Source organism: Macaca thibetana, chromosome 20 (assembly GCF_024542745.1).
Source record: "Macaca thibetana thibetana isolate TM-01 chromosome 20, ASM2454274v1, whole genome shotgun sequence".
In the NCBI taxonomy this organism is placed as follows: Eukaryota; Metazoa; Chordata; class Mammalia; order Primates; family Cercopithecidae; genus Macaca; species Macaca thibetana.
In genome coordinates this window covers 25,175,056-25,201,133 of record NC_065597.1, presented here as the reverse complement: position 1 = coordinate 25,201,133, position 26,078 = coordinate 25,175,056, and the positions used below count along the sequence as shown (strand labels likewise).

The following is a 26,078-nucleotide window of genomic DNA, read 5'->3' as shown; positions in this document are numbered from 1 at the left end:
AATATAATTACAAATATAATTATAATCTAGTTCATTTGCATTAAGAAAGTCAAGAAGTCATTGGAAAAGCTTCTTGGAGCATCATCAAGATTTCCAGGCCCTACCACAAGAGCCATGCCAGACCTTCCTTCATGACATTGCTTCCACCTTTGTGCACATGGCAGATGTTCTAGTCTACAGCTCATCAAGATGCCAAACTATCCTTGTTCCTCCACCCTGGACCAGACCCGACCAACTCCTCATTTTAGGTTCTTGTACTAAGAGGTGAGGGGCCAAAGATTCCCCCTTGGCCAAATCTGGACTCTACCAGTAAGGAACTATTCGGACTGATGAGGATATTGTAATTCTGGATATCATGCATTGGACTGGTATCAGCTGTTCCCTACTAGACACAATGTTCTTTTCAATAAACTACTTTATTTCACACTGACAGTCATTTTTCACCCTGCAGAATTTCAAAGCCAAGAATCCTGTATTACAATGTAAACAAACAAAATTAGACTCAAAATTGCCTTTTCTGATTTTGATATATTAATCAACTCTTCAGGAAAGCTTCTAAACATTTTCAATTACATCAAAACAGGCTGGCAACATTTTCCAACTTCAAAAAAAAATCAGGCTTAGTTAAAGGTTTGTTTTCTATTCCATTGGTACTCTATATTACATATTCGCAACTGTTTCTGTTTTAGTACAGATTGATTAATAGCATCAGTTCTAAAATCCCAGCATGTTCACACACAAGCAAAAAAGTATTTCCATCTGTAATCTTCATTAACCAAGGGAAATCTATCAATTTTGGCGTGCTTGCCGCTTCTTTCAGCTGTAGTCTTGAGTCCTTGCAAATGTCTGAGGCTATGAGCCTCACAGTTGCCATTAAATGCTAATTGTAGGGCAGGTGTGCACTCTAGAAATGGAGGCCAAAAAGAATGGATCAAATGAGACAAAGAGAAAGAGAAGTCTTGACACCCAAAAGACGCAGTCCCCTCTATGCTTTACACCTTACTTGACTGGGCAGGACAACTGGCATTTGAACTAACAACGAAAATATGCTGAAGAACAAAACAAGAAGCAGGTATGATTCATAAGGGATGTGAAAAAAGAAAGTGTATACTGGACATTTATGTGCTTAATAGATTAGATGACGACAGCAGCTAAAGTGCTTCAATTACTTCTATTGTTACCTTCTTCAAGAAGTGGAAATCGTAGGAATAATGCTACCAAGACAACTGAAATGTTTTCACATCCTTCCCTAAATGTATTCCTTAAGAAAAAAAGCTTACGACTGCTCCTGCTGCTACTTGCTAAAGTTTTTCATAACCTTTAAAGAACTGTCTTATCTACTAGTTAAAACCAGCTAGTTATCAGGATTTACTGAATCCCCGCAGTTTGCGGCATGTGTTGAGTGCAAGAATACAAAAAGAATTAGAATACAAATCTGTTTCCTCAAAAGGGGCTACAATCTGTAGTAGAAACTGGATTTGGAAAAATGCTTGCAAAACATGTAAAAATACTCAAGCCTGAAAAATAATGTGATCTATTATATAATTAGATGGGGTTGTATGTGCCACTACATTGGGAATTTCACCTCCTTTATTAAAATGAAATGCAGAATTTTCAGCACTTGAAGGAGTTTCTCCAAGAGGATACAGGGGCTGGCCACTTTAGCACAGCTCCACTCTGGAATTTCTCTCTCTCTCTTTCTCTCTCTTTCACTCTTAGACACACACACACACACACACACACACACACACACTTTTCTTGCCACTCCTTAATATAAATGAGATAGACTAAAATTTTCAAAATTATTTTATTATTTCGCTTTGTGCCAGATGCGTAAAAGCAGTCAAGCTTATAGAGTCCAGCACAATAGCTACATAAACCCCCTGACTCCCAAGATTCTTATACAATAAGAATATTCCCATTCTTATTCCCCCAAAGGAGTTAGTGATTTAAGACTAATCTGAGACTGCTGGCACTAGGGCCTGTTCTACGATATTCCAGAATTAGGAATATACCTCTCATCTTCAACAGAAACTGTACTTCAATTCTTAATGTCATGATGGGGAAGAAATTTCAGGTTGTCAGAAGATAGAGACTCACAAAAGGACCTCACATGTTTCTTATTTCCTGTCAAATGCAATGCAAAACAAACTCTCAGTATTATTCTACTGCTTCCAGTATTTTTGCCTAAAGATGGGAATTTCTAATCATGTAAACCCGATATTGCTCAGTTAGGGAGTGAAGCGGAGATTGGAAAAAAGTTTCATTCCTACTGTTAGTTTCTATGAGGACTGAGTTAGGAGGATTTTCCCAACATGTAAGCCAAGAGTCCCGAGAAAGTTTTACATTTCTATCAGCAGAAATTGAAAACCCACAGTGACACTGACACCTAGTCACACCTTTGTTCTGCCTTATATTGGACAAGAAGGAATGAGTTTCTCACCAATCTCACTCCAGACATACCTACTAAAAAGTGCTAGCAGGCAGAGGCATTCTAAACAGGCTTTAAGCATAAGCAGATACATCTTAAGCTTTATTAGACATTTCCTATTTTCTTCATCAGTGTAGATATACAGCAGGCTGTCTATCAGAAAAAGGCTTAGGAGTTTGGTTCTTTGATTAAGAAAAATAATCATGGTGTATTAGTCTATTTATTACCAAGAGAAGAAGAATTTGCTATGTAGCAAAGCCAAGGATTGAGGCCCCAACTGGAGACCTTCCTAAGGGTTTCTCTTAACAAGCCCCATCTGTTCAGTTCACTTCCAATTTGCTTGGCCTAAAGTGCTGATAGAAGGACTGACAGAAGTACCTGACTTCACAGTGCCACCTTTAAATGAAACCCCATTCCCTACATTCATGGTTTGGTCCTTAGTCAGTTGGAAGATAAATCTCTTGATGAAATCACATTTAAAGAAGAGTTACTCACATAGTAAAAGGAGATACTATTCTGTCAGTAACTGTATTAGTCCTTTCTCATATTGCTGTTATGAAATATCTGAAACTAAATAATTTACAAAGAAAAGAAGTTTCGTTGGCTCACACTTAAACAGGCTATACAAGAAGCACGGCTGGGAAGGCCTCAGGAAACTTACAATCATGGCAAAGATGAAGGGGAAGCAAATACATCTTACGTGGCTGGAGCAGAAGGAAGAAAGAGAGGAGCGAGGTGCTACACACTTTTAAATGATCAAATCTCATGATAACTCACTCACTATCATGAGAACAACACCAAAGGGGAAATCTGCCCCACAATCCAATCACCTCCCACCAGGCCCCACTTCCAACACTGGGAATTACAATTTGACATAAGATTTGGGCAGGGACACAGACCCAAACCATATCAGTAACTACACATAGAACGGACATGTAAAAGAATGATAGCCAAAATGCAGTGACTTATTCAGGAATGAAAGGGAGGATGATTTTCTAAAGGTGGTAAGACCTTCCTACAGACTTCATCATTATCAAATTGCCCTTATTTTTAAAAGGCTCCCATAAACTGTAACTCTGGTGATTTACATGAATCAATTAACATCTATGTGTAGTAATCATCCAGCAGAAAAATACGTTAGGTATATGTCAATTTTTTTTTTTTGTTTCATTTAACACAACACCAATCTCAATTCACATATGTTAACTCTTCTTTTTTTTTTTTTTTTTTTTTTTTTTTTTTTACCTGAGATGGAGTCCCCCCTCTGTCGCCCAGGCTGGAGTGCAGTGGCGCAAACTCCACTCACTGCAAGCTCCGCCTCCCAGGTTCACGCCATTCTCCTGCCTCAGCCTCCCGAGTAGCTGGGACTACAGGTGCCCGCCACCACGCCTGGCTAATTTTTTGAATTTTTAGTAGAGACGGGGTTTCATCATGTTAGCCAGGATGGTCTCAATCTCCTGACCTCGTGATCCGCCCGCCTCGGCCTCCCAAAGTGCTGGGATTACAGGCATGAGCTGCCGAATCCAGCCCTGTTCACTCTTCTTAATCCACAGTTGCTATTGCATGATTCTGTGCTCATCAACTTAAAAAAAAGAAACAATTTAATTTTAAGAAATCTAAATTAAGCATTTATGTTAGAAAACCAGTATGTCAGCTTAAAGGAGATGGTTGTGCTAATGTAACAAAAGGTTTACCTCATTCCTTCTGCTCACTGAGGTAACCCCCATTCAAGTTGATATCCTTAAGTGAGCTGTGCTAAAAAATGATTGTATCCAAGGAGCTTAGTAGGGGCAAAGGAAACTGCAACACAAAGGGAATCTTATAAGATTAACTTTATTATTTAATAGTTATAAGATTGTACCTAAAATGCTAACTCAAGAATAAAGAAATGTCACCAGTTAACATAAGTTTAAATACTTACAAATATTGAAATAGTGGGAATTGTCAAGTGCAAACACAAGAGACAAGGGCGATGCTATGCCTGATCCTATGAGCAATTTTCAGACATTAGCTCATTCTGACAACTATGATCAAAGAACACAAAGAAACCAGAATTATAATGAAGTGATTTTACTTGGTTTTGGTTAGTGTGTTTTCTGTTGGAAATAAAAGAAGGCAAACCAGAATTGGCTTAAATAATGACTTTTATCATATCACAAAGCAGGAAGTCCAGAGCTAGAGTGACTCCATGGTGAGTTCACTTGGTAACTCACCGATGTCAAAAGGAAACTTCTTTACAACTTTCTACTCTTCCAACCTAAGCATGTTGGCTTGCCCTCTGAGCCTGGTTCTCTTCAAGATCCTTAAGGTGGCTTCTGCAGTTCCAGGTATTATATAAGGGTGGCAATCATCAGAGGCAGAAACGTTTGCTTCTAAGTGTAAATTTTACACAGAAGCACCCTACACCTAAGCCAAAGACTCTCCCTCAATACTTATTGGACAAATTTATATCACAACCCCAAGTCTAAATCAATCACTAGAAGGGTAATAATTAGAATTAGAATGTCTGATTTAGACTATTCAAGATTCACCTCCTCTCAAGGCTGATGGAAATCCCCTAAAACACATGACTGCCCAATATTTGAGAAAATTTAGAGTTCTACCAGTAACAAATAAGGCTGGTGAGAATGACAATGGGGTAGGCAGCCTGAAGTATCAACCACATATAACTAACAGAAATAGAATAGAGCTTAACTCACTATGCTATGGCTCAATTCATAGAGTTGACACAGTTTAACAGGTGAACAGTATCATATATCTAAGATTAGCCATTGTTGTTATAGCAATATATCTTCACAGAGAGCTGGAAAGACATGAATCTCTCTTTAAAAGGCAGTAAGTGATTATAATTGAAGCACAAATCATTGCTAAATCCATATCATCTACATGGACCCACAATAGATGTTTCCTCTTTTATTGAAAAATCAAGGGTTCCTTTTACTGGAAATTTGAGTTCCAGTGAGTTTCCAGTAACAGTTTCACATTACAGACATGCATTTGTAATAAGTTTAAATTGGTTAATTGGGCTCAATTTATCTAATGAGCTACTAAAGTGGTCAATTGTTATGCAAATTAGGGAACATGGCTGTATTAAAAAGTAATGTATTGTATAACATATTACCTGAATATATTCAGATATACATTGTTTCATTTTTCATTTCATTCTAAATTTTCATTTATCACATCACCATCTCCCACATAGAAAAAATGGCTACAATGATACTTGTTAACTGTGTGCACTGTTCTAAAATATTTACTCAATTCTCATGAGAAATAATACTATTGAAATATTTTACTCTGTTTAAGGGACGTCGGGAAACACAATGTGGTGCAATAAAGCAATCAACTGAGAGGCAGGAAACAGAATTCTAAGTCTGATAGCATTTATTGAGCACTCACTGTGTACCAGGTGCTGTGCCAAGTGTCTAACCTGGACTTGTTTCTTTAATTCTCCTGATAACTCTGTCAACCAGGTACTATGATTATCCCATTTTCACACTGAAGCACAAAACTGGTGCACAGAGTCACTTGTGCAGGCTTACACAGTTAGTAAGTGGTAGGGGCAAGCTTCAAACCCAACCACATGACTTCAGAGCCAAAGCACTTAATCGTGGTGCAATACCACCTCTCTAGTTCTGGAATTGGCACTAGCTGCTTAAACTGGTGGGGGGTGGGGGGCTGGTTACAGTTTTCTAATGAATTAAGAATTTGAGATATTGAAGAACATTTCCAGCCCTAATACTAAAAATGTCATGAAAGCCATGACCTTACAGACATTCTCTTCAGCCATATGGTTTATATTAAGATTATATTTATCACACAACTGAACACCCATCTCTGGACTTTCTAAGTAACAACAACTGCAAGGTAATTCGGAAGAAGGAAGAACTAAAAAGCCAACCATGACATATAAGTCACAGAAAAATTACATCCCCTTGGAGGAATAATGTTACAGTTTATGAGACCTAAATTCATAAGGTATCCCAGACACTCGCGTGAGACCTACCTAGAAAGTAGGCTACAGAACTGAATTTCCTACACTACGGCTCCTGAATTAACCAAATATTTTTCAAAGTACACTACAATGTTTCATGACAATTAACAATGGAAAATTCTTGCCTCTCAGAGCAAAAATTCTTTTTTTTTTTTTTTTTTTTTTTTTTTTTTTTGAGACAGAGTCTCGCTCTGTCACCCAGGCTGGAGTGCAGTGGCCGGATCTCAGCTCACTGCAAGCTCCGCCTCCCGGGTTCATGCCATTCTCCTGCCTCAGCCTCCTGAGTAGCTGGGACTACAGGCGCCCGCCACCCCGCCCAGCTAGTTTTTTGTATTTTTTTAGTAGAGACGGGGTTTCACCGCGTTAGCCAGGATGGTTTCGATCTCCTGACCTCATGATCCGCCCGTCTCGGCCTCCCAAAGTGCTGGGATTACAGGCTTGAGCCACCGCGCCCGGCCTCAGAGCAAAAATTCTTTCATCTCTCTGAGTCTCCTAAAGAGTTAGAATTAAGGTATTTTTAAAAATCTCACCAAACATAATAATAAGTATTCATAGGATTTCTCAAAATATCCTCTTTGGATATACCCAAACAGAGGCATAGAGATTGATACATTTGCAGAAGAATATTAATTTTTTTTCTCCCAACACTGTGAACTAACTACTCACTAGAAGGGACTACCATTCAGCTTATCTGAAGAGTTAAAGTTGTAATCTAAATGACTAAAGTCTCTAATCATATGTTAAGGATACAAGCAGGATTGCGCAGCATCTTCCTGCAGTCTGTGAAGAAGTTCATCCTTGGTGTACTTTCTCACTATGTGTAAAGAAGGTCATTGAGTGGTCTAAGTTCTGGAAATTGTCCTAGTCAGAGGTGTTTTCTCAACCCAGCCCCTGTGGCCCCTGGTGGAATGGCCATGGCACAGAAGTGCAAAGGATAGAAACATTTTCTTCTGAAACAATCACTGGAATATAAAAATCAGCAAACTTTTTGTTAAGGATCAACTTTCTTTTGGGTGTACAGTAATATCTCAATTATCTCCAATAGATAAGGGAAATAGTAGTGTGACTGTACAAATAAGTCATGTCTCATAGTATGTGTGTGTATGTGGGCATATCATTTTATGGATTTTGTTTTGCAATCCCATTCTTCTTTTATTACATAATAAAGTTAATTTGTTATTCCTGAACAAAAGATGACCAAAAGGTTCCAAAGCATTGTGGATGCTAAGGGCAACTTGTGCTACAGTATGCAAGGACTAATCCATAACAACTTGCTTAAAAAGATAGTAGCAGCTTGTTTACATCTGTAATGTGAAATGTATTCCAAATAAAAGTGCTGTGCACTTCTATTCCCACATCCTTGCTATATCTTTGTCCTAGGTTTATGGAATACATAAATTAAAAAGAACTTTATGACATTTTCCACCAAGGAAAAACTTCAGGCAGCTGAAGAACAATACAAAAAGCCATTGATGACAAGAACCATCTGCTTGTCATGTAAATGTTTCCTAAATCAGAAAAGGCATGAAGTTCCTTTTGTTTTGTTTCTCCCTTTCACCTTTGAGGCCAATCAGATTCCATGGACAAGGGATAAAATGAGAGGAATTACTACTCTGTCTTGTCTGAGCCATTGAGTTTGTAATAAAATAAGGATAATATGTCAATTCAGCAACAAAAGAGGCAAACAAGTAGGAACCGAAATAACAAAATTCATTTGGTAATATTGAGACTTCAGAACCAAGGGAAGTAGAATGATCAATGAAGTGAGTGGAGCAATGGCAACAGAGTCCCACCAGCTCAGGACCAAGCCTGCGTCAGACTCTTCCAAACCTCTGGCAAGTAATTTCACTGCTCTAGATCATGTTTCTTTTCTTTTCTTTTTTTGTTTTAGATACAGGGTCTTATTCTGTCACCTCAGGATGTAGTGCAGTGACTCAATCATAGCTCACTGCAGCCTCAAACTCCTGGGCTCAAATAATCCTCCCACTTCAACCTCCAAGCAGCTGGGACTACAGGCATGCACCACCACACCAGCTATTTTTTATATATTTATCTTTTGTAGTGATGAGTTCTCACTGTGTTTCCAGGGCTGGCCTTGAATTCCCGGCCTCAAGCAATCCTCCCATCTTAGCCTTCCAAGCCAAGCACTGGGATTTCAGTAGATCATGTTTCTTAATCTGTGAAATGGGAATAATACCAATACCTACTTCAAAGGATTGTGGTGAGAAATAAATCATCAGCTTGAAAGCACTTATCCCAGTGCCTGGCACATGGCCAGTAATCTATACATGCCAGCTGCTACTCCTATTAACCCAGGAGTAAGATCATCCAACTGAGGGACAGTATTTGGATAGCACACCCTGCCCTGAGAATGTCTCTCATTTCATATTTTAACAAAATATATGCAAGTTCTTCCTTTCATAAACTCTCCTTTGAAAATTTAATCTGCAAAGTAATATACATTTTCAGCCAGGCACAGTGGCTCCTGCCCGTAATCCCGGAGGCTGAGGTCAGCGGATCACTTGAGGCCAGGACTTCGAGACCAGCCTGGCCAACATGGCAAAACCCCATCTCTACTAAAAATATGCCAGGTATGATGGTGCGGGCCTATAATCCCAGCTACTTAGAGGCTGAGGCACAAGAATTGCTTGAACCTGGGAGGCAGAGGTTGCAGTGAGTGAAATACAATAACCAGCTTTTGTGGTTTCATTATTGCATTTGAATTTTTATAGCTGTGAGCCAAGATTGCGCCATTGCACTCCAGCCTGGGCAACAGGGTGAGACTCTGTCTCAAAAAAAAAAAAAAAAAAAAAGTAATACATATTTCAAAAAAGATTTTGTTAATGTAGGTTTTATAGTGAGAGTCTCTTCCCCACTCACAATATCAATTGTAATCATGACTTTAAATACCACTGTTCTGGATTTGGGATATATGCTTCCAACCTTTCACATGTTTAAACAAACATAGATATCATTTTTATAATTTTTTTTTTTTTTTTTTTTTTTTTTTTTTGAGATGGAGTCTCACTCTGTCGCCCAGGCTGGAGTGCAGTGGCGCCATCTCCACTCACTGCAAACTCCACCTCCCGGGTTCACACCATTCTCCTGCCTCAGCCTCCCAAGTAGCTGGGACTACAGGCACCCACCGCCACGCCTGGCTAATTTTTTGTATTTTTAGTAGAGACGGGGTTTCACCATGTTAGCCAGGATGGTCTCAATCTCCTGACCTTGTGATCTGCCCGCCTCTGCCTCCCAAAGTGCTATGTTTACAGGCGTGAGCCACCACACCTGGCCTCATTTTTATAATTTTTTAAATAGAAATTAAACCATGTTATAGAAGTTATTGTTACTTCCTCTTTCACTTATGTACCCTGCATATCTTTCATAATATGTTAATAGGTGCAGATTTGTGCTGTTAACATAAATCTAATATTAAATTGTAAATGATAAGGAGATAAATGATAAATCATGAAAATAAAAAGATCATTAAAAAGTGTTCTTTCATTGTTGCTTAGCTTTTAAGTGTGATGATGGCATTGGGATTAAGTTTTGTTTCAAGTCCTTACCTTTTAGAGATATCTACTGGAATTTTTACAGAAAAATTACATAATGCCTAGGATTAGCTTCAAACTGAAAGAGGGATGGAAAGAGGAAAACTGGGAAACATAAATAAAACAAGATTGGTCATAAATTGATAATTAAGCTAGCTGATGACCATGTAGGGATGAAAGTATTCTCCTCTTTGTACTTTTGAATATTTTTGAAATTTTTTATAGCAAAAAATTTTAACATTTTCCCTCCTTAAAACTGATCTAATAAATGCCAAATAGCCATATCTTTAAATCACAGCAATTAATTCCTCCTGACTGGTTAGATAATAACTTAATCAACAAGACTAATCATTCCTAACACACATCCCCTAAGCAGCACAAACCAAATAGAACTTAGCTTTCTTATATTTTGAATGATGCTATAAAAATTCAAATGCAGTAACGAAACCACAGAAGCTGGTTATTGTATGTCACCAATGTTAAGGGAGCTATTTATCGACAAGTGCAAATTATAAACTATTATAATTATTATTTTTTTAGAGTTAATGAAGTGTTTTCCTTTTGCTCTTACATTGAAATTATTGCAGCTGGATGAAAAAACAAAAACAGTTGTTTAAACTAGCTACACTCAAGAAATCAAAAAGATCATGCGGAGTGTTCTATTCACCCAGCTAGGAGGACACATACAACCTGGAGTGTGCTCACCAAAATGTTGCCATGCTGAAGCTAAAAGAAGTTCTTTATTATGCCGCTGGAGCGGAATAATATTTTGAGTTTCGTGTTTTACTCTATGCACACCTCAACACTTCCAGGAAGGTGGCCAGGCCCTTAGTATGTCTTGTCTCTGGGGCAGGAGAGGAGGTTTATAGGACATAGAGGGGGAACTGCCTGAATCCTATAGTTCCTCTTGGCTTTTGTAAAAGTCTACACACACTAAAGAGGTATGTCCCTGAAGCCCAGAGGCAGACAGAAGAGACAGTACTTTCTAGGGCAGCAAAAGGGAAGAATTCGTTTTTTCAATATTGGGAAGAGGTCAGAGTTCAGAAGATCCTGTGAGACAAAGAATCTTACAAGGCAAAGAGTGTCTGTATTGTGCACCCAGCGATTTTGGATGCTAGACTTCCAGTTCTCTCAAAGATTTCTGACACTGAACGTGGACTGGAAGCAAGGGAGAAGCAGAATCTAAAAAGATCAAGATGAATGGAAAATGGATATCTCTGCATTATCAGTGAGATAATGACATGATAATGCATGATCAATGACAAGGAGATCATCACCTATGATTCGGCATCATTTAAGATCCTGAACTCTTGGACTATTGTTTGGGGCAGGACATCACTAATAAATATTTCAACTTAATTTCTGCCAGCCCATAAGTATAATGAGATGTTAGATTTAAGTTTAAGTGGATTTAAAGAAAATAAAAATGTCCAATAGCACAGCTCTTAGTTTGTGGTAGTTACTTCATACAGGCTACTCCATTAAAAATCCACCATGCCAATAAAAGAGACTATAGAAGCAACCTACCTCCATTCTGGAATAACCATCCTTTACATCTGCACAGCTTTGTATTGGTAAGGTGTTTTCACACATGTTGTCTCCTCTGATCCTCACAGAGTTCCGAGGGTTCAGCGGCTCTTGAGCTGTTGAGAGTAGATGGGCAGGAGTGAAATGGCTCAGTGGAAGACAGGACTTTCTCAACTGGTCACTAGTCATTTCTCTTGCTTGCTCGCTCTCTCACTCGCATTCTTGCTAGAAACAAGAGGAACCATTTATTCAACATTTCATTTTAAAACATCTGTGCAAAATTATCACTTGTAAGATGGATTTTATGGAGGCTATTGTCAAGGATGAATTCACTTCCTCAGGGGTCGCAATTTAGGCTGCCATCCAATGGTGGTAGTTAAGTCTTGGCCAAATGTTACTCAGCAGAGAAATATTAATATAACAAAACAATTGTTTGCAGGTGTATTTACAAAGGAAAAACAATTATAGCACTTTGCAATGCCTTCTTACTATAAGAAACAGGTATCTTTCTTAAAACAATTCAACAGAGAAAAAAAAAAAGTTCATTTAAAGAGCATTCTTTTAGTGCAAATTTTTGAAGCCAGAAGATTTAATGGAAGTTGCCTCTAAGGAATGGGAGTTGGGGAAATGAAGTAGGTGAGACTTTCATTTTTCTAATTTGTACGTTTCTTTTTGTATATATATATCACAGTTTGGAAACTAATCTTTTTTAATCAAATGAATCTAATATCTAATTGGATCTTCTCCTCTTTATCACATCATTGCTAACAAAATATCTGCAAACATAAGCATTCTTTAATAACTTACAGGGCTTTAAAAAGAGAACTTTGATTCCCAACTATTCACTTCTGTCACTAAAACCCCTGCCCTTGTTTGTCCATGCTCTTTAGGCCAGGAATTTCTAACTACGGTAAGAACACCAGTGGGATAAAGGAGTCTTCAAAATCAGCATCAGGATTAAGAATTCACTTTCCATCAGCCTACGCCATCTGGTGAGTACACAAGGTTTAAGGCACCTGCCTTTGATTTTTCAGGCATAGTCTCAGCATACAAGTAGTAATCTAGGAGAGCAGTTTTTTGTTTTTATTTTAAAGTTTTAACAGGAAAAAAATTCTCCGAAAGACAAAATGCATTTTTATGTCTGCAAAACTTACTACAGGCTTTCATGGCTAGAAATCCTAGAACCAAGAATCAAATTCAAGTCTTTCTATTTCTAAAGATCATGTTCTTTCCACTCCACTGTGCAACTTCCCGTAGAGATGATATTTTCATAAACTTAGTTTTCTTTAAAACAGGAAATTGGATTTGCAGAGTTTCTTTCAGCCCCTGCTGCTGTGTGAAACAGAGAAGATATCTCACTGTTATGGTCAGCAGTGCCTGGGTACCACCGGAAATGTGCCGGGATGATTTGTGTCTAGGTATATGTGATGGCATCCATCTCCAAAAGCTGTGAGCACCTGCATAGCTTGAATTCAGCTTATGTGGAGCTTTCCAGCAGCCACAGAACAAACACACCTTCCCAGCACAACTAATATAAGAAGAATTTAAAAAAAAAAAAAAAACTTACTACAAATAATATAATAACAAAACTTAAAGACATGTAACTGTCCTTATAGAAAAATACTGGCTTTCTGTTTTTTAATGGTGGGAGGCATATTCTTAGAGCAGTAGAGGGATATAGGAAGGTGAGAGCCAGAGCCCTTGACTCGGTCCACAGGCTCAGCAGCCTTCTTTTTGGCTGGCATCGGCTTCATAACCTGCTCTCTCCTTTTCTAGGAGTAAGGATCCCTTGCAGGTAAAGAGAAGACTGTTTGGCCTCTCCAGTCCTGTGATTTAAGACCTTTCTTTTGTTCCCTCTCACTAGTAAACGCAACAATTACCCCTTTCCTTGGGAAAGTAACAACTCTACGTCTCCTGTGGCCTGGTTTCCAGTTTCTAACATGTTCCCCTTACACTTCATTTTCACGTGTTTCCTCTTTCTGAGAACCTCCTCCATCCCTTCCAAATGTCTTCCAGGTTTAGACCTTGTGGCTTCATTTGCATGAATTATGTTTTTTAAATTGTTTCTCTTCATAATCCCCATAGCAACTGGCTTCTTTAGAAATTTTCTCACGGTCCAAAGATATCATATCTTTTAACTGAAAATAACATTTTGACTAGAATTAGTAGAGGAAAATAAGCTGTTTTATTACCCTGTCCTTGAATTTTCATTTCTTTAATTTTCTTTTGTAAAATTAAAAATTTTAAAAAAAAAGCCTGTCAACTCAGCTGGATGGAATTTGTTGGGTATTGTGGGGCTTATAAGTTATTAAAGGATGTATATAAATTTTTAAATGCTGTCTCACCCATTTTACAGAGCAGGCAGCTTTTCACTTATTCATTCAATAAGTGTTTTTTTAGTATCTTAAGAACTGTGTTTAAAGCTGTGAAACATTTAAGGTGAGTATAAAACCCAGAATTGTCCTCCTGCACCTGAAATCGTTTTTAGATAACAATAAAACGTAGTGTGTAATTAAACACTGAAACTATAAAACAGCCCTATCATCATTTTCAGTTGATGTAAGAAGAAGGTGAAATTTGAATTGGGCCCTGAGGAGTAGGATTTGAAAAGCTGAAAGAACACCAAAAACATTATTCTAGGCATCATTCCAGAAGAGAAGGCAGTGTGAAATTTATATGAAAGATAAATATGGAATGTTTGGAGGGACAGTGAGTAGATCAACTTGGCTAGAGGAGAGTACATTGAGACATATAAGACGGATAAAAAGCTAGAAGATAAGGCTAGAAGGCAGGTGTAGAAGGTCTTACCCATCAAATCTCAACCTGGGTTTGGATTTTATCTCAAAGGTGATAGGATTAACTAGATAAAACGGAAGATTAATCTACAGGAAATTACGAAGTATAATCTAAAAGAATCTCACTCATAGGTGGGAACTGAACAATGAGATCACTCGGACTCAGGAAGGGGAACATCACACACCGGGGCCTATCATGGGGAGGGGGGAGGGGGGAGGGATTGCATTGGGAGTTATACCTGATGTAAATGACGAGTTGATGGGTGCAGCACAGCAACATGGCACAAGTATACATATGTAACAAACCTGCACGTTATGCACATGTACCCTACAACTTAAAGTATAATAATAATAAATAAATTAAAAAATAATAATAATAAAAAAAAATAAATAAATAAAAAATAAAAAAAATAAAAAAAAAAAAGAATCTTTAAAATGGCTTGAGGGTCAGGCTTTCTCCCTGTCTTCTGTTTTGTTTCTCCTTCCTCCATTTCCCTACTCCACTTTCAACCAGTGATCTTGAGAATCACACAATTCTATTGTGCAATTTTTAAATGGTGTCATTCTCCTGCTTAAAACAGTTCAATAGCCTTGCAGAGACTTTCAGATAAAATCCTACCAATTTAACACATGGCCTTTAAGATCTGGCCCTAACTTGCCTCTCCAGACTTGTCACCTATACAACAGGCATCACTTTAACCCTTTTCTGTTGGACTGAAATACCCTTCACTCCTCCATGCCCCTTTCCATTTTTTTGTCTGACAAACGTGTAACTCATCTTGAGGTTTTGGCTTAGATGTCACTTTCCCAAGGATGGATCTCAGAGCACTTTAAATCTAGATTATGCTGCCTGCCACATATTCCATCTCTATGACAGTACTTAGGATCCCTGTGATTGCCTTGGGCATATCCATAGAGGTGGGGTGGTTTCCCCAGTACCTAACAAAGCACCAGAAACATAAGAGATGCCTTAAAATTTTTGTTAAATTAAATAATAGAAAATGAAGAAGGCAGAAAAAATAGGAGTCTATGGCAATCAGACAGTCATAAAATATTAAGATTTAGGCATAAATTCTGGGATAGGCTTGCAGCAATGGAAAAGAAGGGATGGATTGAGGCACAGTAAAAAAAAGAAAGCTAGGTGGAATGCTAACAAACCTCATTTCTGACTGAGCTGACATAATTTGGTATACATAATTAAAAGGTCCATCCAACCCTATAGTTTCCAAACTCTGGCTGATCATCAGAATCATCCAGAGAATCAGGAATGTTTTTTGGTTTTGATGTGTTTTGATTTTTCATGATCATTCTCATAACAACTTACTGATGTTTAGGAGTTACCTAGATGTCATATAAGGCCATTTCTAGCACTCATGTTCTCATTGAACCAAGACATCTCTGAAAAGGTAATAAGCAACTGAATGTAAGAGCAGAAGGAATGCCTTATACTACTACATTTTTAGGCTGGTTAACCTGGAGTCACAATTTGCATGTAACAGGCAGCCAAAAGAAAAAAGAAAAAAAAAAATATATATATATATATATATATAATTGATAAATAAATCAGGGAAGGAGAAAGAGGGAGCACATTTTCTGAGATGGATTTGATGTTGGACAAGAGTTTCCCAACTGACACTCTACCATTTTTGTGTCCTTCCAGCTGTCTCAACAGAACTCTCATCCTGCTTTAAGTCCTTGGCATTACTGTTTTGGCTACTATAGTGACTATCTCTGAGGAACAGCACCCAATTTCTCTTTAAAGAATTAGCCTCCCCCATTGTGTATAGTCTTCTTGAAATTGTAAATTGTCATATGTGACTAGTGAGCACTTGAAATCTGGCGAGTGCAACTGAAGAACTGAGTATTTTAGTTAAATTAAATTTTATTTAATAATTATTATAATTTTTTTGAGACAGAGTCTTGCTCTATAGCATAGGCTGGAGTGTCGTGGTGCAATCCTGGCTCACTGCAACCTCTGCCTCCCAGCTTCAAGAAAGAAGGTCCTGCCCTCCCTTAGCTGAGATATAACAAAAACTCTCTCCTTGATTTTAAAAACTTGAGTCAAGTGTCCAAAGACCAGAGAAATCAATTGGTGCTCACCATTCTTGCTGTGTCATTAAGTTCCTTGGAATGCCCTGGTTTCTGTTCTTTTAACTTAGCCTTGTTATCAAGCCTTCTCATCATCTATGAACTACCCAGTATCCTTCCAAATCACCATTTTGTTTAACAAGTCATTTCAATATCTGGTACCTACAAACAAACAAATGAACAAAAACTAATACTTAATATACCACCTTCATTGTCTCATTGTATAAAACAGTTCCTTCCTGTGCTCACCCCAGATTCTTCTCTAGTTTCTGCACTAGGAAAGTATGCATAGCCATTGCAGTATTTAAAAAAAAAAGAAACAAAAAGAAAAAAATGCAAGCCACACATGTAATTTTATATTTTCTAGCAGCCACATGTTAAAAAGTACACAGAAACGGATGAAATTAGTTTTAAGGCTATATTTTATTTAAACAAATATATCTTTATTATTATTTAACATATAATATGAAAAAATATTGAGTTTTTTTTTTTAGGGTAAGTCTTTTGAAGTGTGGTATGTATTTTACACTTACAGCACATCTCACTGCAGATGCTAAATTTTGAAAGGTTCAAGTGACATATGTTCCTTCCGAAACAATATAGCCACATAGACAGAAAAATAACTCACACTGTTACTTTTAACATTTAAATTGCTGGGCATGGTGGCTCATGCCTATAATCTCAGCATGTTGGGAGCCCAAGGCAGGCAGATTGCTTGAGGCCAGGTGTTCAAGACCAGCCTGGCCAACACAGCGAAACTCCGTCTCTGCTAAAAATTCAAAAATTAGCCAGGTGTGGTTGTGGGCGCCTGTAATCCCAGCTACTCAGTAGGCTGAGGCATGAGAATTGCTTGAACCCAGGAGGCAGAGGTTGCAGTGAGCCAAGATCGTACCACTACACTCCAGCCTAAGCAACAGAGCAAGACTCTGTCTCAAAAAAATAATAATATTAAATAAAAATTTAATTTAACTAAAATATTCAGTTCCTCAGTTGCACTAGCCACATTTCAAGTGCTCACTAGTCACATACGACAAGCATCTATGTACTAGGCACCACACCCTTAGATCTGCTACAGGAGTGAACAGTCACAGGGAAACTTTTCTTGATGGATCCAGTAGTTGGCAGGAATTGGAGGCTTTCATCCTTCCAAAAAATTCCATTATGACAGGACTCAAAACTGTGTGAAGACCTATTTGAAATATTTCTTCCCCAAAAATGATGTTTCTTTGCCTGGGTAACTACAACAGGTTAACACACTATTGATTGTGAGATCTATCCTCTGTGCTCTGCAATTCAGGTACATAGAAAGATCAAGGAATTATCTTGTCAGGTAGTTTTCAAAATTAAAAATACATAATTACTCTTAAATCACTTATCATTTATAACATGTTGAGGGGTGGGAAGAGACTTGGAGGATTCATTTTAATTATAAGGATTTTCACTATCAAATAGAAAATAGAATTTTGAGTGGCAGGTTGAAGATGTTGAACTTTATCTCTCAGACAATAACAGATATTGTAAATTTTAGAGTGAAAGAATAACATAATAATGTCAATGTTTCAGGAAAACAAATCAGAATCCAGACTGGTACAACAGGAGTCCATAGAGAAGGTGTGGCGCTTCTAGCATCCTTAGATGATAGATATGTGCTCTTATTTCTGCCGGGAATGCTGTTTTCCTCTTCTGAAGCTGATAAGACATGTGTTCATCCTAGTTCGGTTGCCCCTTAGTTTTCCAAGTGCAGATGGCAGACTGAGTCACTTCTCCCTTCACCTCTACTCTCACAGCAGTTCTTTGAAAATCCTGCACAAAAGTCAAATTTATAGAGACAAAAAGTAGTCGCGAGGGGCTGAGGAATTATTGTTTAATGGGAACAGAGTTTTCGTTTTGCAATATGAAGAGTCCTATGGATGGATGGTCGTAAAAGCAGCACAACAGTGTGAATGATTGGTGGGCCTTTCCCCTGATTAGCTCCTCTCCACGTTTAGGAGCGTCCTCTTTTCCAGGCCAGAATGGTTTAGGGTACCCTTGCTGTACCCTTTCATGACCCTCATACTTTCCTTACCGGGCTCTCATCACAACTGTCATCTACAGCTAATTCTGTGGTGTATTAGTCTGCCAGGGTTACTGTAAGAAAACACTACGGATTGGGTGCCTTATACAGACTGGGTGTGATTTTCTCACAGCGCTGGAGACTAGAAGTCTAAGATCAAGGTGTTGGCAGGTTTGGTTTCTCCTGAGGCATTTTTTTTTTAATTTATTTATTTATTGGCTTTCAGATAGTCTTTCCTTTATGCAAACACAATCTTGGTGTCTGTGTCCAAATTTCCTCTTCTTATGAAGACATCAGTCAGACTGGATTAGGGCTCACCCTAAGGGTCTTGTTTTTGGTTTTTGTTTTGTTTTGTTTTTGAGACGGAGTCTCGCTCTGTCGCCCAGGCTGGAGTGCAGTGGCGCGATCTCCGCTCACTGCAAGCTCCCCCGCCTCCCGGGTTATCGCCATTCTCCTGCCTCAGCCACCCTAGAAGCTGGGACTACAGGCGCCCGCCATCACACCTGGCTAATTTTTTTGTATTTTCAGTAGAGACGGGGTTTCACCGTGTTCGCCAGGATGGTCTCGATCTCCTGACCTAGTGATCGTCCGCCTCGGCCTCCCAAAGTGCTGGGATTACAGGCGTGAGCCACCGCACCCAGCCAGGGTCTTGTTTTAATCACCTCTTTAAAGGTTCTGTCTCCAAATACACTCACATTCTGAGGCACTGGGAGTTGGAACTTCAACATATGAATTTTGGGGGATGCAATGAGGCTTGTGATTAACCTCTACTGTTTCCACTTGTTAAACTTTATAACACCAGGGACTTTGTCTTGTTCATATTTCAGGACCTTTACCGTTGCTGCTGTCTTCGGAGCACACTACCTCCAACTCTTCATACAACAGGTTTTTCTCAACTTTCAAGCCTTAGCACCACCATCTGACAAGGGCCATTCCAGACCACCTTGTCTAAAGTAACCCTAAACGTTACTCTAGGGGTCACAACACTGTTTCCTCTATTTCACGGCAGTCACCACTTACTTATGTCCAGAATATCAGCTTCAGGAAAGATGAGGATAGGTGTTTTTACACGCTATTATACCCCGGCATCTCACACACAGTCACAAGTGAATAAGATTCTGTAGCCACTTAGTACATTACAATGATTTTATTTACTCCTGGGAAAGCCTCAAGGGCTTTTAACATCCAAATCGGTGTTTGAATTTCAGCTCTAACATGGATTAGCTGTGTGAATTCCACCAAGTCCCTTACCCGCTCTGTGTCTCAGAATCCCTAACAACACGATGACAATACCTTCTTTCCGGTTCTTATGGAGATTAAGCGAACTAATTACCCATAAGGTGACCAGGTCAAGAATCTGACGTAGAATCTATGCTATCAGCTGAAATGCTATTAGCTTGAGGGTGTTCCAAAGCGTCGGACCTGGGAATGATTTTTGAAAACGTGTTTAGTTGGTACCCAGAGCATTAAACACCAGGGTATGAATGCCACTCTATTTTCAGTGGTTTTTAAAATTCTTTTTTGTTTTGTTTTTGAAACAAAGGCTTGCTCTATAGCCCAAGGTGGTGTCCAGTGGTGGGATCTCAGCTCACTGCAGCCTTGACCTCCCGGGTTCCAGTGATTCTCCAGCCTCAGCCTCCCAAGTAATGGAGACCACAGGTCCGTGGCACCACACCCACCTATTTTTTTTTTTTTTTTTGGTAGAGATAGGGTCTCACTATGTTGCCCAGGCTGGTCTTTTCAATTCTTTAGATCAAAACCAAGCCTTCTTCTCATTCAGGTGTCTTTGGCACCCATCCCTGCCTCCATCCCTTGCAGTTTCTTCAGATTCTTCTGTTTAGCAGGGATCACTCGGCCAGACACGCACCGGCAGCAGCCCGGGGATGAAGCCAGCCCGCCTGGGGTGGCCCCCGCCACGCTCCCCGGGACTCAGGGCTGCTGTAAGGAAAGCAGCAACTCGTAGGGTCCTGGTGAAGAGCAAACGACCTGGCCCCTGCACAGGGACCCAGAACACAGGAAGCCCGCCATCCACGTTAGGAAAACAATACACGTGGGTAACCAGACCCAGGCGGGTGGCACGCGTGACGCAAACCTGTGAGGCTGGCGAGGACTACTGAGTCTGAAGGGAGTCTCTGAGGAAGGGAGTCCCTGAGCGAGGATGGGTCCCCGAGGGGGCCAGGCCGACGTCCCGGGAAGGCGGCCCCCGGCTCGGGGAAGCCAGGCTCTGGATCCTCCTCTGACTTTGGCCTTTTTGGGATCTGCCGCGCTCATCCCCGCGCCACCGCGCCGCGCGCTTACCCCAGCCTCTCAGTCACCAGAGCGCCCGCTGACTGGCCGCGCCGCCGCGCGACACGCAGCGGCGGGGCCGCGGGGCGGAGCGGGGCGGCGCGCTTTACGAGAGCGACGCAGCTGCGCACGCGGCTCCGCGCATGTGCAGTGAGGCTCGCGGCCGGAGTGCGGCGCTGGGCGGAAGCCACCATGGCGGCCGAACGGAAGACAAAGTTGTCCAAGAATCTGCTGCGCATGAAGGTGCGGGGACACTGAGAGAGCCATGCCGGGCGGTAGGGGCACCCGATCGTTCCGACCTGGCCAGGGCCGAGGCGGCGGGCGAACGAGGGACACCAGAGGGGCCTCAGAGGGCTTCGAGCTCTCGTGCTCATTCATTCACTTAGCGCCTGCTCTGCACTGTTTACTGGGAACCGGGTTACGAATTAGGCCGACTCTCAGGAGGCCCACGGGTGGATGGGAGCTCGCATACACAGGAGCAAGCAGTCAGGGTACAGCTTACCAAGTGCAGTGAGGGTAGAAGCGCCGGAGCCCTGGGAACTCACCCAGCTTCTCGCGGGGTAGTGGTCCCTTTAGGTTCCTGGGAGGGTGGGAGGCACAGCGTCCTAAACTAGGAGAAACCTGAGTTCAGAAGTCCACGAGGCAAGAAAGAAAAAGAAAACCATGGAGATTTCCAAGAATGAGAGGTAATTCAGTGTGTCTGGAAGGCAAGTACTAAGAAATGGGGTTGCAGAGTAGGCAGTGGTCACAACGTGCAGGAAATTTGAGGCCAGATTAAGGATATTTTCCTTTATTTTGTGAGCAATGGAAAGCTATTGACACGGGGAACAGTATAAAAAAATAGCAACTATTTATAGTACTAGACAATGTTTTAAGGGGTTTGCGTATATTAACCTGTGCAATTCACATAATGACACTTTGAGGTGACTACAGGCAATAACTCTCTTTTTACAGTTAAGGCAACTGAAACAGAAATAAGTAACTTACTCAAAGTCGCACAGCTAATAAGTAGTGTAGACAGGACGGGAACTCAGGCAGTCTTGCTCCAGAACCCTGGCTCTGTGTTACTTACTCTGTGATGCCTGTCACTGAGCACTACTTATAGAGGGTAGCAAACTGTTACATGTCATGTTTAAAGAGGTCGAATTTCCAAAAGAAGGAAGGAAGCGTTCATAATGTTTTGAAAGATTGGAGAGAGAGGCCATTCGCAGTGGTTCATGCCTGTAATCCCAGCACTTTGAGAGGCTGAGGTAGACAAATCGCTTAAGCCCAGGTGTTTTAAGACCAGCCTGGGCAACATGGTGAAACCTCATCTCTACAAAAGATACAAAATATTCGTTGGGCCTTGTGGCACGCACCTGTAGTCCCAGCTATTTGGGAGGCTGAAGTGGGAGGATCACTTGAGCCTGGGAGATCGAGGCTGCAGAGAGCTGAGATGGTGCCACTGCACTCCAGCCTGGGTGACAGAGGGAGACCCTGTCTCAAAAAAAAAAGAGAGTAAACATTACATGGGCAAGATTTGAATGGAGTTGAGCTAGGATGGAATTAGGAATGAATGGGTGAATGAGGATGCAGGACAAATTACATCTAACTTAGAGTTTGTCAAGCACTTTCATGCATATTAGGAAAATTTGAATCTTTACTGAACAGAGTTTGCTTTTGATTTTATGATTTGTAATAACATTAATTTCAGAGAAGTGGAGTGAACTGGCCAAGCAGATATTGAAAAGATTTTAGCAGTTGTTTTAGCTCTTGGAATAAGCCAGATGATGTACTGGGTGACTCAGGCTCAAACTAAATATCTTAGTTGCAACTAAGAAGGAAGAAATTAACTTAAAACAAGTGTCCACTCCCACCAAATGGGGAGACGCAACTGGACATTGGAAGCAAAGGAGAAGGAAAAAGATCACCCAGATTCTGTATTTGGTTTAGCAGTTTTGGTCATTGATGAGAAAAAACTTACTGGCAAGATAGCAGGAGACACTATCTATACTGATAGAAAAGAGTATACTGTGAGAAGGCATGGAACGGCTGCACTTAGGGTGCCTTAACCAGAGCTAAGTCCTATATAACATGGGTCCCCAACCACTAGGCCACGGAGCAGCACCAGTCCATGACCTGTTAGGAACGGGCTGCTCGACAGGAGGCGAGCAGCAGGCAGCAAGCGAGTGAAGCTTCATCTATATTTACAGCTGCTCCCCATAGCTTGCATTACCACCTGAGCTCCGCCTCCTGCCAGATCAGTGGCAGAATCCTAGATTCTCCTAGGATCAAAAACCCTACCGTGAACTGCACCTATGAAGGATCTACCTTGAGCTCTACTTATGAGAATCTAATACCTGATGATCTGTCGTTGTCTCCCATCACACACAGATGAGACTGTCTAGTTTCAGGAAAACAAGCTCAGGGCTTCCACTGATTCTACATTATGGTGAGTTGTATAATTATTTCGTTACATATTATAATAATAGAAACAAAGTGCACAATAAATGTAATGCACTTGAATCATCCCTAAACCATCTACCCCTCCCCTCTCCACCACCCATGGAAAAATTGTCTTCCAGGAAACCCATCCCTGGGGACCACTTTTTAGGGCAAGTATGAGAGGGTTGAGGATTTAATCCTGACTCACTTGAAGGCCTCTGACTTGGTCAGCCATTGCAGGATGATCCCGATGGGAAGCAGAAAAAGAAAGATGTGGATGGAAGGTCTTCCAGTATGGAATGGTTGTAGAAAGGGTGCTTATTTGTGATTTTAGTACTGTTAGACTTTTAGAACAGGGCTTGGCAAACTTTCTGTAAAAGACCATATAATAAATATTTTGGGCTTATGAGCCAGACAGTCTCTGTTACAACTACTCAGCTCTGCCAGTGTTGTTTGGGACAGGATGACCATGGCTGTATCAACAACGGACATCTAGCCTGAGGACCATATTGTGCTGTTGCCTGCTGTGAGTCCTCACTGGTTTTGGAGTGTGTTCTGAAATGCCCTAGAGTAGGAGAATCGAACTTCTACCTAAGTCTGGAGGTGCTTGATTCATATTCACAGGGAGTTCTATCCTTTCTGTGTGTACAGAACATATGTATATGGCTATTTTGTATACCAAAGGAATAGGTACATGACTAAATAGGAGAAATAAGGGCAGTTGGGTGGTATTGATGAGTTTTACCACGAGGCATATTAGTGATGAAATGAGGTATATGCACTTAAAAAAAACCATCCCAGAAAGAGAGTCTGGAAAAATAAGACAAGTCTAGGTTCATTTACATTCAGAGAACCTTCATTGAGTGAGCTCTTGTGTACCAAGGGTGCCGCCTAAGTACCAATGATACAAGATGAACAAGAGTCATGGTCTATTCAGAATCATAGTCTTGGGAGACACCAAAGCAGCATGATGGTGAACAATAATCCAGTGTTTATCAGGCTGTCTTGGGAAGGTGCTTCTTTATAGGAGCAGGCCTGGGAAGAGCCAAGCCAAATGCCAGCCAGGGAAGTCTTACCAAAGGACACATGCTGTGGGCCTAAAAGAGTAAATATTTTGCCAGACAGAAAATGGAAACATGTTGTTAAGTCGCAAAGGCAAAAGGACCGGGAAGTATAGTGTGCACGTTCCAGAAACTACAGTTCTTTCCTGGGATGAGGATATAGGCACAGGTAAAATGGATGAGGACTGCAAAACACTAGTCTGCAAACTTGTTTTCTTTTACTTTTTATTTAAAATAGTGATAGATTCACAGGAAGTTGCAAAACGTATACAGGGATATCCCGTGCATCCTTCATGCCACCTCCCCCAGCGGCAACATTTTATAACACTAGAATACAATGAAGAGCCAGGACATTGACAGCGAGCTTACTCAGATTTCACCATTTTACATGCGCTCACTTTGCGTGGACAGTTGCTGGGTCATATGGTAAGTGTATGTTTAGTTTGCTAAGAAACTGCCACGCTGTTTTCCACAGTGGCTGTACCATTTACTTTCCTACCAACAATGTTTGAGTGCAGTTTCTTCACACTATCATCAGTGCTTGATGTTATCACAGTCATGTGGTACTTAACAACAGGGATACATTCTGAAACATGCATTGTTAGGTGATTACATCATTGTGAGAGCATCATAGAGTTCACCTACACAAACCTGGATGGGGTAGCCTACCACACACCTAGGCTGTATGGTACAGCCTGATGTTCGTAGGCTACAAACCTGTACGGCATGCTACTGTACTAAATACTGTAGGCAGTTGTAACAGTGGTATCTGTGTATCTAAACATATCTAGATATACAAAAGTTACAGTAAAAGTGCAGTATTGTAATCTTATGGGACCACCATCATATATGGGTTCCATCATTGACCAAACATCATTTTGCAGCACATGACTATTTTATTCATGAACATTCTTAAGGTTTTTTTCATTTAACTTAGTAGTCATTGTTAAAGCCCTTATGCCTAAAGAGGCTTATGTTTGGAAGAGCTGGAATAGAAGGAGAAGAAATATGGGACCTGGGCCGGGCGCAGTGGCTCACGCCTGTAATCCCAGCACTTTGGGAGGCCGAGGCAGGTGGATCACAAGGTCAGGAGTTCGAGACCAGCCCGGCCAATATGGTGAAACCCCCGTCTCTACTAAAAATATAAAAATTAGCTGGGCATTGTGGCAGGCACGTAATCCCCGCTACTCGGGAGCTGAGGCAGGAGAATCACTTGAACCTAGGAGGTGGAGGTTGCAGTGAGCCGAGATCATGCCACTACACTCCAGCCTGGGCGACAGAGCAAGACTCTGTCTCGAAAAAAAAGAAATATGGGAACTGAATAAGGGAAAGAAATGGGGATACATAGAAACCAGTGGAACCTGAAACCTAACTGCTAGGAGGCTCCTGGGTATTTTCATATTTTATTTTCTTCAGTGTTGATATTTTATCATTTTGCTGTGTTTAGCCTCTTAAGTTTGTTCACTTATTCCCTGAAGAAATACAGGTATTCATGCTAATGAGAGACTGGCAGCAGCACTGTTATTTACTGCCATATTTTGAGTCAAGTTTCTGCAGATTTGATAATAAGAACAGCTGAAGAGTTTAGCAGCATTTCAGAGGAAAAATAAAAATGAAGAGCAGACTTATAGACGTACCTTTGCTTCTGTCTACATTTATCGGGCTCTTACTGTGCTTCAGTCATCATATTGGGATAGATGAAGGAGATGACCCTGACACCCAGTCCTTAAGGTCTCCAGAAGAGATAGATGCTCAAAAGTTAAGATGTGGTGAGTCTATTGGAGGAGCCTTGGAAGCATTTAGGAGAGAGACACTAATTTTACTGGCACTCACAGAAGTGTGGTAGCTTTACCTATGTCAGACGGGCG

General features: G+C 40.6%; 1 protein-coding gene across 8 annotated transcripts in view; it reads left to right on the top strand.

The window, feature by feature from the left end:
- Window positions 1–26,078, top strand: part of MPHOSPH6 (M-phase phosphoprotein 6) — a 1,084,238-nt gene that overhangs the window by 1,042,090 nt on the left and 16,070 nt on the right. For 6 of the 8 annotated variants that reach the window (XM_050775056.1, XM_050775060.1, XM_050775057.1 and 3 more), the window contains exon 2: window positions 20,885–20,968. In XM_050775056.1, coding sequence (XP_050631013.1) covers window positions 20,918–20,968 — 51 coding nt within the window. In that variant the 5' untranslated portion in view covers window positions 20,885–20,917. The remainder of the gene's footprint in view (window positions 1–20,884; window positions 20,969–26,078) is intronic. The other 2 variants (XM_050775062.1, XM_050775063.1) reach the window with 1 other exon arrangement.